Genomic DNA, 10,550 nt, shown 5'->3' with positions numbered 1-10,550 from the left:
CATTATTTTGAAAATTCAAAGTCGCTCTTTTAGTTACTTCAAATTAAAATTCCAATTCTGTTGAAATTATCTAGTTCACTTCAAATCTCCCCTCTCTAGTTTTCTTCTAAACTTAATTCACTCATTTCGACTTTGGCCTGATGCACAAATACAACTTTGCTAAGTAAATGAAATATATCGACAGCTCAATATGCTTTTGTTCATTAATTTGTTTGTTTAAGATATATCACTCAACTCCCCTCTCTGGCGCCTTCAAAACAATAACCATTTAAGAAAGAATGCTTGTTTCGAACACCTAATTAACTTGTCTAAGATGACCTAAATTATCTAACTTACTCGCAATTTCTCCTTGAAAAGTCCCTGCATCTTAAACAGTGCTTTGCTTACGCAGAAACCACTTACTATTATTATCAATTATGAATAAGTGCGTTTTGTACTTTATATCATTTGCGATTCTGAATTAATCCCCATTTGAAGGTTATTCAAAACGCATCTATTTTTTGTTTTTATATAGCACGCTAGTGTGTAAAAAAGCACGTGCGCCTTGGGAGTGTAAAAATTATATACCCACTTAGCTGGAGGGTTTGTCACAAAAAATTGCAACTTTTACTCCTAATTTGATCTGGATCTTTCCCGTTTGTGCTCCCAGTACTTTATGCACCCTAAGTTACAAAGCACGTGTCATTACGAAGTAAATTACTGTAAGCGTTTGACACGCGCTTTCTGGGGGTTCAAATAACATGTACCCACTAAGCTGAGGGGGAGGGGGTCGGAAAAGATTCAACATAAGTTAGCAAAATGTGTGATAAAGTGGGAATGAGATGAGATTGATACTGTTTTCAAGTCAATGTGTTCAATCCGGCAATTAGTAAATCACATGCCCCTCAGTGTAAGGTTATTACGTCTACGTTATGATTTAGTGTTATCCTATCTTTTTCATATTTTTGATTTTGAATGTTTGCTGCGTTCAGCAATTACTTTTGTTGAACCATAGTAGTTTATAGACTTGAGGAGGTGCCAGTTTAAATAGATTGTTTAAAAGTTCGGTCAGGAGAATACTGGACGTATCAAGACTGTCATACAGTAGATACTTTTGCCAAGAGTTCCTTAAGCTTTTTATATTTTTTGTAGTTTACAGCAACCCTCTAGGAGAAGCACATTCTTTTATTATATGGGACCCCCAATGCCTTATAAAATTGAAAAAACTTGAAATTGACTGAACGTAACCCCCGGATCAAGTTGGTGATAGTAATCAAGATCATGACTCATTCATTACAAGCGTCTTCCGGTACCATGTTTTTTGTGCAAGACAATTATGTTATGATAGAATATACATAAACATTGTTTTGCGTTGCACATAAAACGATAGTAAAATCTCGATAATGAATTTAAATCTTTATAATAAATAACACTCGATCGAAATGAAACACATTTCTTTGACTGGCCAATCAATTGATCTTTTTGATATTTTAATTTGGACAGTGAACAAACAACTTCAAACTACTTTTAAATTAACTCTTAAAATAATAGGTTTGTTTTGGTTGATGAGCTCCAATGTTTGACACCTCGGAGCATCTACATGTACCAAATTTTTGAACAAATTTACTCGTGTTTATTACCAGATTTCGCTTTTCCTATGTTAATACATTGTGTATCTGAAACATAATTCAAAACTTCGTGAATCAATCAGCATTTTTCACTTTTAAACGGGAATTGGAAAAGTGGAAACTGATGTGCACCACAAAATACGTTTGACGGAAGCACCATCCGCAAAACTTTGCGTAAATAAATTTCACATAATTTAGGACCACATTTTACGACTGGAAGCAAATATCACTTTTAATGGAGGCCTACATCACTTTAACTGAATAGGCCGAAGATAACCAAAAAATTACTAAATTTGACGAAGTGGCACCAAATAAATGACCTAACAAGGGATTGATAATCCACAGAAAATGAAAACTTAAGATAAGAAAGAGGATAACATACAAAGGAGCAAAAATTAAGCGGCAGATTAATTGCAAAAAGTTCCCTCATTTTTTTAATGTTGATGAAAGTGTCCGAGTGATATCTGCCGCCTGCTTAGGAAACTGAGCATGAAACAGAGCATAGAAACGGAGCATGAATACAGAAAAAGACTGGAAGCAAAACTCACTTTTAAAAGTAGCCTATTTCACTCTTAAATGAATTGGCTCAAAATAGTAGTAGATTTCACAAATTAGCATCAATCAGAATGAACTAATAAGGGAAGCATAGTCCAGAAAATATGTAAGCTTGCGACAAGTAAAATTGAGGGATTATTTTGCAATTAAGGATATTTATTCAATTTAGAATATAAAATGAGGGATGTGCTAATGTTCTCTCTTTGTTCTTTTGTTGTCTGAGCAGTTGATCAATTAGCCCCATAATTTTGGTCAATTAAAGCATTTGGATGAATTTTGAAGTTAATAGTCATATTGTCAACGTAGAAAACATTTCTTTTATTGGTATAAAAATAAGTACTAGAATGTTGAATATAGTATAAATTTCTCTTTTTGCAAAAAAATACTTGGTACATTTATGTAAGTATCCTTCTTTCGGTACAGTTAGACGCTCGTAAAGAATGCTAAGCTTTACAGGCAGATGACCCGTCGAAATTTAACAATAAAAGCTGTTTAATACTCGTCTCAAATGATAACCAGGTTGAGGTCCCATCTGGAAGTGACCTCTGATCAAAATTACAGGGTCTGGGATTTGGTTCGAGCGCACAACAGTTTGATCAGAGGTCACTTCGATCTTGAAATGGTCTGATCAGAGGTCACTTCCGGATGGTAATGGTCTGATCAGAGGTCGTTCCTGTATGTGTTGGTCTGATCAGAGAGGGATTCAAGCTCATTTTAGTCTGATCAGAGATTTTGAGCGCAATTGGGTCTGATCAGAGACCAATTCGAGCTCATTTTTTCTTTTGATTGTTTGTTGTTTTTTTACCGAGGGATGTTGGCTCTGCCAATAGGCAACAAAAATTAGCATTCTGATCGGAGAAACATCTAGAGTGTGATGGCTTTGATCAGAACCACAGGGTTCCAGCTGATATAAAATGCCGATCCCCTTGAGCAGAAAATTTGATTAACTGTAGAACATGACGTTTCTTATAGAAAGCTGTCTAATTTCATCCGTATCATCCAAGAAATATGCACTAAGGATTTACTAAAAAGGTTTTTTTCTACAGTTGGGTTTTTTCATTAGCAATACTTTCAGAATTGTCATTTCTTTAGATGAATTTAATGCTGCAAACATCAATTTTTATGATATGAATAAATTATAACAAAATTAAAGAATTTTGTTTATAGTGAAAACCATTCACTGCTCTTATTAATTCGAGCGCAATTGAGTCTGATTAGAGGTGATTTCGAGCGCACAGTTGTCTGATCAGAGGTGATTTCGAGCTCACAATACTTTGATCAGAAGTGGTTTTGAGCGCACAATGGTCTGGACAATGGTCTGATTTCTGTCTGATCAGAGGTCATTTCCGTCTGGCAAGGTCTGACCAGAGACAGTTTTGAGCAAACTTCGAGCGCACACGGTGTTTCGAGCGCACTTTAGTCTGATCAGAGGATACTTTGGTCTGGAACGGTCTGATCAGAGATCACTTCCGGATGGCACCTCAACCTGGGTAATATAACTAGAGCATCGCAACTGATGTGTAAAGATTCTCTTATTTAAATTTCGCTTGAGCAATGCAACTATTGGTCTAGTATCATTACTGATGTTCAAGTATGATGATGCCACAATTTACACTTGGCAGTCTGAATCCAAGTCGTTGCCAAGACTTGGAGAATCTAAATTTAAATTTTCGTAATTTGTTAAAATTAGGTGATTAAAACGACAAAACAAATATCCAGGGAAATAGTGAAAAGTACGTCCGGAAGACTAGTCTCAAAAAGCTGGTAAATTGTCAAAAACTCTATGAACGGCTAAGAATTGTCAACAAAAGCTACGAAAAAGGCAAAAAAAGCCACCAAATTGTCAAAATTAAAACAAAATATCTAGCTTGTTCATATGACCGGGCAATGGGCCCATGTTTTGTAGTCCGCATTCGAGCCAGAACGAATTGATCAAACTAAATTAGATTTAACGAAGGGCAAATTGGGTTCTATGACGAATTTACAGAAGAAGACCATCATCGTTGGCTCATCTGAAAAATCTTAGATCGCATAGAAGTATACAACTCGATTGAAGATATGACAATCAGGAGTAAAATTCTAGACTTGCCCACTTTTTCAATATCAGGCGCATGAAGCTGTACCTGTCATGCTGTCGTCTACTGAAATTTGCATGAGAATAAAGTACAGACTTCGAGATAAAGCTTATGGGTACGATAGAATGTGTTCTTAATGAACTTTTGCAACCTTGAATGTATTGGGTGCCTATGCTGTCGACTGTCAAGGACGGGAAGACGTCAATGCAAGACATGACAAAATATGCGTCGGAGTCGAAAACACCTGTACAACGGGCAACTTATTTCCAGTAGTAAAAAAAACAAACAAAACTTCGTCGCTGATGACAATTTGCAATCTTGTGACAATTTTTAATCATTATGGACCTCAAGCCAATCTGCTGCTCTTGATTATAGAGTTACATGTTCTCTGCTATCAAATAGTTTACTGTGCGCTGAGAATTCGGGTTACGCAATTGAAGCAGCTGAGGATAGAAAGCATGAAATGCACGAGCGTCATTTTGCTTAGCATAGATTTCAGTTCGTACCATTGATAGTGTAAAGGAAAGGTGATTTTTTCCGTTTTCAAAAAATGCCGATATTTATAAAAACAATTGCAGACAGTAGAAGCTGTCAATCGGAGTTTTTTTCTCTTGCTTTTGGTTACGCTGGTGCAGTCACTCTTAAGAGATGCAACTCGTAGAGCTGATGTAGTGCTGCTAGCTCGAGTAACATAAATGCTTACGCTGTGTTGATGATGCATCAATTTAAGATGGCCAAAGCCAATGTTAGAAAAGCTGAAACTCTTCCCACCAAAAAAGTGGGAACTTAACTTTGTCCAAATAACAGTAACTCTCCGATAAAAGAGACTGAACATATTTTTATCTTGCTGAATTTACTTTATTAGAAACGTGTTCTCTACACATAGAGCACATAGTTTATTGGTGATCTTGTTAGGGCAATAAATGTTGCAATCAACATTTTCGAGTTTGAAATTAGTGGTGGTCCATTTACTATTTCACTATTTCCGCCTGCTTAGACCCCTTAACAGGCAATGTGCCCATAACTTAGTCTCTGGGCTTAATCACAAAACACAGACCAGATAATTACAAACTGCAGAGTCAGACATGATGACATTTAAAGAGGAGTGTTAGAACGTCGGTAGAGAATATACCAATGTATAAATTGTTCAAAAAATAATCTTGACATAGGTTGCACTAACGTTAACAGGAAGCTCTATACTTTTTCAAGGTACACTTGGACATAGAGATGAAGGGTTGTTGAAAAAGAAAAACCACGAAGATTGACTTCTAAGAGATGCCTAAGTGCGCAAGATTAAGTTCGTGTATGTATTAGCACACTAGGATTGTTAGAAGCAGATGATATTTCGAACCCAGTACTGGTCCAATTTCATGTCCTAAAACGTTCATATTAAGATATTTTGTATTGCAAGTACTGACAAGCGTTTTACTTGAGAAGATTTATGCGGAAATTACAATACTGGTATCCTGAAATTTGAGCACTTTTTCAAAATCACAAAAAATAGAAAATTTTGAATAACTTTGTTTTTTGACAATAACTTACATTTCTTTTCATTTAATTTTTTGCAGAAAAAACGTGACCACTTTTGGTAAATGACTTAAGTTGGCCAGAATGTTTTAGATTGTCCGATATAGAGTGGATATTGTGGAATTGATTGAAAAGGTGTCAAAAATGTGTTTGAGCAGGTCATTGCCAGTTGAAATGAACATGGAAAGACTGTTTATTAATTTTAAATATCCTAATTCGCATATTAGAATCTGGTGGTCTTACTGTTGGGGACGGAAAGCGTTTTGTTTATTCAAATATTTCCCACTTTTTGTCACAATCGGGGCGTCTTTTAGCCCATTTGGCTTTAATGTGGCATAAATATTCAATTAGAATTTTAATTCGCACCGGGTGGCTAATCAAGAGTGTCTAAACATAAACTTGGTCATACTTTATCAACGTGAAATCATTACCCCCCCCCCCCACTGACCCCCTCAACTATCGTCCCCTTTCTTCCCCTTTAACTAAAAGTGCGCGGCGCATTTTCCTAGTTCAAGTTTACTTTTATTTGAACGAATAATAACCGCGTTACTTTTTTTCAAAAAGTATGGTCGGCGAAATTTTAATTGTAAGCTTTCAACGCATTGCTTTGAAGATAAGAGACTATTTTTTTCGCAAATAAATAAAAAGAGCGCATGGTTATTAGCTGTTTAATAGAAAACTATAACTGTTTTGCCAACTTTCACTGGGTAAAGTAAGATGGGCATTATTTTGGATATTTCCACGGTAATAATATTTTTGCGACCAATGAAAAGTCGCAAAAATAAATATAAACTGCAGAATTCAAATACACCTTAGACGATAGATATTACCATAGTTTTGATATAGCATTTGCTGGATATTCTAATACATTAGCAATCATCAAATTGCCATTTCGCCCTAGTTATAACTAGGTTATTTGTTATAACCAGTCACATAGCCAGTTACCTTTCAAACTAAATCTTTGTCTCTGCCTGCGTGTTATAAGTCAATCACTTTAAAAATCAGATTTTGCGCCCCAATTTTCCCCCGTAAAGCTTAAATTCCCTTTTGTAACCTTTTGTTTACCATAATTTCTTCACTATTCGGTCACGTTTATTCCCATTATGTAAACAATCATGCGTTTCTTTTGTGGGCTTTAATAGTTCGGCACATTCAACAATTTCAAAACAAAAACTTGGAAAAACTTCCAAAACTGATTTCTTCACGAATACAGTCTGTAATATAGCCAATTGACTTGTAGCTTTTCCTAAGTAAAGATTAAAAAACTGGTTTACACTTTATAAATCTTTCGATTTGAAGCAACGTTAGAGAATTCTAGTTTTCAGGCGTCATTTTACAGCCATATTTCACAAAGTCGAATTAATTTCTCGAAATTATCGTCAAAATCTGAACGTCAAAATTTTATTATATTTGTCTACCACATAACCTAAACATTCTAAAAAAATAAATTAATAAGAAAAAATCAAAACTTCAAAAGTTTCATCGTGTTTGTATTTGTTAGAAAAGATTGCACTCCAAATTAGATAAATTCAACGATACAAATTAGATCAACTAATTACGAATTTCCAAAATTTCCCGAAAAATTTCAACAATATTGTGAGAATTGATTTTACTTGTTTTGATTTTTACCAATTTTGATTCAAAATGCATCCATTTTCTTCCGTTTGCTTCCTTCTTCTCGTGGTTACAGTTCCCTTGTGGGACTCGGCTGATTCCAAGTCACACCAGACGCGACAAAAGAGAATGGCCAACGGGGGCATGCAGCCGAAGGGCCAGATAGACGAAAAGAGGAAGACTCCAGTAGGTCGTGCAGATGAAGAAAAAGACGAGTAAGTTTTTATTCGTCATCAATTTAGAGCTCTTTGAATATCTGATGATAATCTGAATTGGCGGGCAACTGCAATATTTGTTCAGTTCTCGTGAGCTGTAAAGACTTTTTGTTTCGAATTGCCCATTTTACGGAAAATACCAATTATGCAACGGTTAGGAGGTTTAAGAGAGTTCCGCAGTATTAAATCAAAAATTCTGAAGAGTTGAACTAAGTAGAGCCGGACCAATTGTGGCATATTAAAGAAACTTTGAAACAGCGTTTGAAAGGTTTCGCATTTTTTGACGTTGGTTAACCTAAGAACTGCGGATTTGTTTTTAAATCTTTGAGATAATATTTACCCTTCTGAGCAAAACGAATAGTTTGATGCTTCATGTAACAAAATTTCACAATAATTGCTTAAATTTATTTTTCATTTTACAAGACTTCTGAAAAAACGACAAGAAACCACTAATTTTTTCGGATCAATTTCATCGCGATGAGCGTCCTAAAATTTGATTGCAGTCATCCACAAAAAAATAAAGTCGCGTTTGTGCAATTATAAAATTTTGGCCGCTACTAGCTAATTCTATTGCAGTGCCAGATAGTCAGTATTGATTTGCTGCAATCTGTATGTTGATTGTTATGGTGACTTAAAACAAACTACAAAAACTGTATTAGGAAGCTTCTTAATTGTTCTGACCCCTCTTCAGGGGGGGGAGGGGGGGAGGAACTATATACTCAACTGGTTTTTTTTTTGTTTGGTCAATTTTGGCCGATCGATATATTCATCGTAGAGAGTTGATATATTCATCGTAGAGAGTCATTAGAAAGCTTGTCCAGCGTAGAATATGGAATTAAAAAGATTTTTTTGATTTTCGTTTTTGACAGGGAGATATCGAGGTTTAAACTTTCGAGAAAATAGAGTGAATTCCGTTGATTTCATTCACCTTTTTTCGGAATTTTTGAACAAAAAAATTTCGCCAATTTTGCTAAAAATAAAACAATTTTCATGAAAATGTTGTTGACTTTAAGTTTAAAGACAAAAAAATTGTCGGCTATTTTCATTGAATTTTATTTGTCACAAATTCTGACTTAAAATTTCACAAAATTCAGAATTTTTCATCAAAAACAGCACGAAATAAGTTCCTTTAGTCCACTCTGATCAAATTTGCAGGAAGTTCACACCCAAACACCACTAAAACAATCTTTGTAGACTGAAAAGGGAGCTAATTTGACTTCAACTTCCGTTGAGAGTGCTCTGTAAATAAAACTTTGCCGTTTTTTGCTAAATTTATTCGTTAATTATCAAAAACGAAGCATTTACTTTTGATTTTTTAACAAACAAAAAAACTATATCAATGACATTCCAAAAATTAAACATTCCTGATGGACAATCGACATTAGCAGGACTAGTTCTGTACCAATCTTGGACCGTTACAATCCAAAAATAATTCGGATTGTCATCAGTCGGTTTTTTATTAAAAAAAATTCGATCCTTTTATATTAATTAAAAAACAGAACATTTCAAATCAAAGTTCACTAGTGATAGGTCCTATTGGCTTCCTAATTAGCTCAAAATTAATTTACCTAGTTGATTGCTTGAAAGCTTATGGTCGTTTTGACTTTTAAAATATTTGTTTTTTAAATAAAAAATGGTTCATTGAACTTTGACTCCATTTTTCTCTTACTTTGGTCAACTTGTAGCTTAGTGTCAGCAATCAACGAGTGCTCCTTCTTTCTGCTGAAATCAAATTTTAGTCTCTATTGCGGTTTTACGCCTTAAGTTATGGTATTCTGGCTTTGATACTACTAGATTTCATTTTTTTTTATTTTTTAGGTATTTGCCTAATTTTCATGTTTTCTAATTTTGTCAAATTATCACGTTATTGTCAGTTCGTATATCACATTTTTCGCGTTCAAAATAACGCACAATTGATAATATTTAAATCCTTAAAGATATAGATTGTGGGTCCTTACCGCTTCGACAATACTTTCTCGAAGAATTTAATTGAATTTTTTAATTTTGTCTTCAACTGTCGTTTTTACTTTGTCTTTTTAGTCGTATTTAATTTCCTGTACAATTACTCAGTTGATTGGTTTTTCCTGGAAATTTATATGAGCAGATGTTCTGATATTGGAGATAGATAATGGCTTTCATGACATTGAAAACCATTGTTTTCCAAAATAAAAAAAATTTTGTTCCTTTTTTGTCTGTTTGTTACCTGGTCTCGTTAAAAAAAGGTTAAAGATGACATTATTTTTGTCAAGGGAAGGTGTCAAAAGGGATTGGTGTCACAAAATCTAGTGTTTTTAAAGAATTCGTTATGAACTTACTGGCTTCGGCACGGGTTTTTCACAAAAAAAAGTAAATGAATTTTTGATTTTTGTCATATTTTACGTTCTTTTTGTAGACGTAAGACATATTCCGGATAATTACAGTTCTCAAGGGCTTCCTTTGGAAGAATGGACGAACGTATTCAGCTTTTTCATTTTTTAATTAATGGCTTTGATGTCTTTGGAAATAAATTTTTTTCGAAAGAAGACAAGGATTACATAATTTTGCATTTTTTTCTTTTTTGTATAACTGTTGCTTATTTTCATTAATGAGCGGCCACATAATACATTATCGGTGTTCAAAGAAAGTGCATTCGAACATGTTTTGGGGGCCAAAGTATGGCTTTACGGCTTCCAAAGCATTTTATGGCAAGTTTTTATTGATTTTTAGTTTGTTGTCTATTTGTTGTTCTTTTTGTAACTGCAAAAAAAATTGAATACCAAGAGTTCTAATTCCCTTCTATAGAAGCATTGGTAATTGTAAACCTATGGGATATTTTAGTTGATTCCTAATGGTTTTCATTACTTTGAAATTAATTGTTTTTTTTTAAATTCAGCGAATTTTCTAACTTTAAAGTTTCTGTTCTTTTTTGTCTAATTGTTACCAAGCTTCATTATAAACTGGTGATTAACCATTTTTTT

The 10,550-nt window shown here is 34.3% G+C and overlaps 1 protein-coding gene across 3 annotated transcripts in view; it reads left to right on the top strand.

The window, feature by feature from the left end:
• Positions 1-6,301: 6,301 nt before the first annotated feature.
• LOC142353237 (glycine receptor subunit alpha-2-like) overlaps positions 6,302-10,550 on the top strand; it is a 391,226-nt gene continuing 386,977 nt past the window's right edge. For 2 of the 3 annotated variants that reach the window (XM_075405470.1, XM_075405469.1), the window contains exon 1: positions 6,302-7,593. In XM_075405470.1, the coding sequence (XP_075261585.1) occupies positions 7,409-7,593 (185 nt within the window). In that variant the 5' untranslated portion in view covers positions 6,302-7,408. The remainder of the gene's footprint in view (positions 7,594-10,550) is intronic. The other variant, XM_075405468.1, reaches the window with a different exon arrangement.

The sequence above is a fragment of the Convolutriloba macropyga genome, chromosome 14 (assembly GCF_964194025.1).
Source record: "Convolutriloba macropyga chromosome 14, txConMacr16.3, whole genome shotgun sequence".
NCBI lineage: Eukaryota > Metazoa > Xenacoelomorpha > Acoela > Convolutidae > Convolutriloba > Convolutriloba macropyga.
This window is presented reverse-complemented; position numbering and strand designations above follow the sequence as displayed.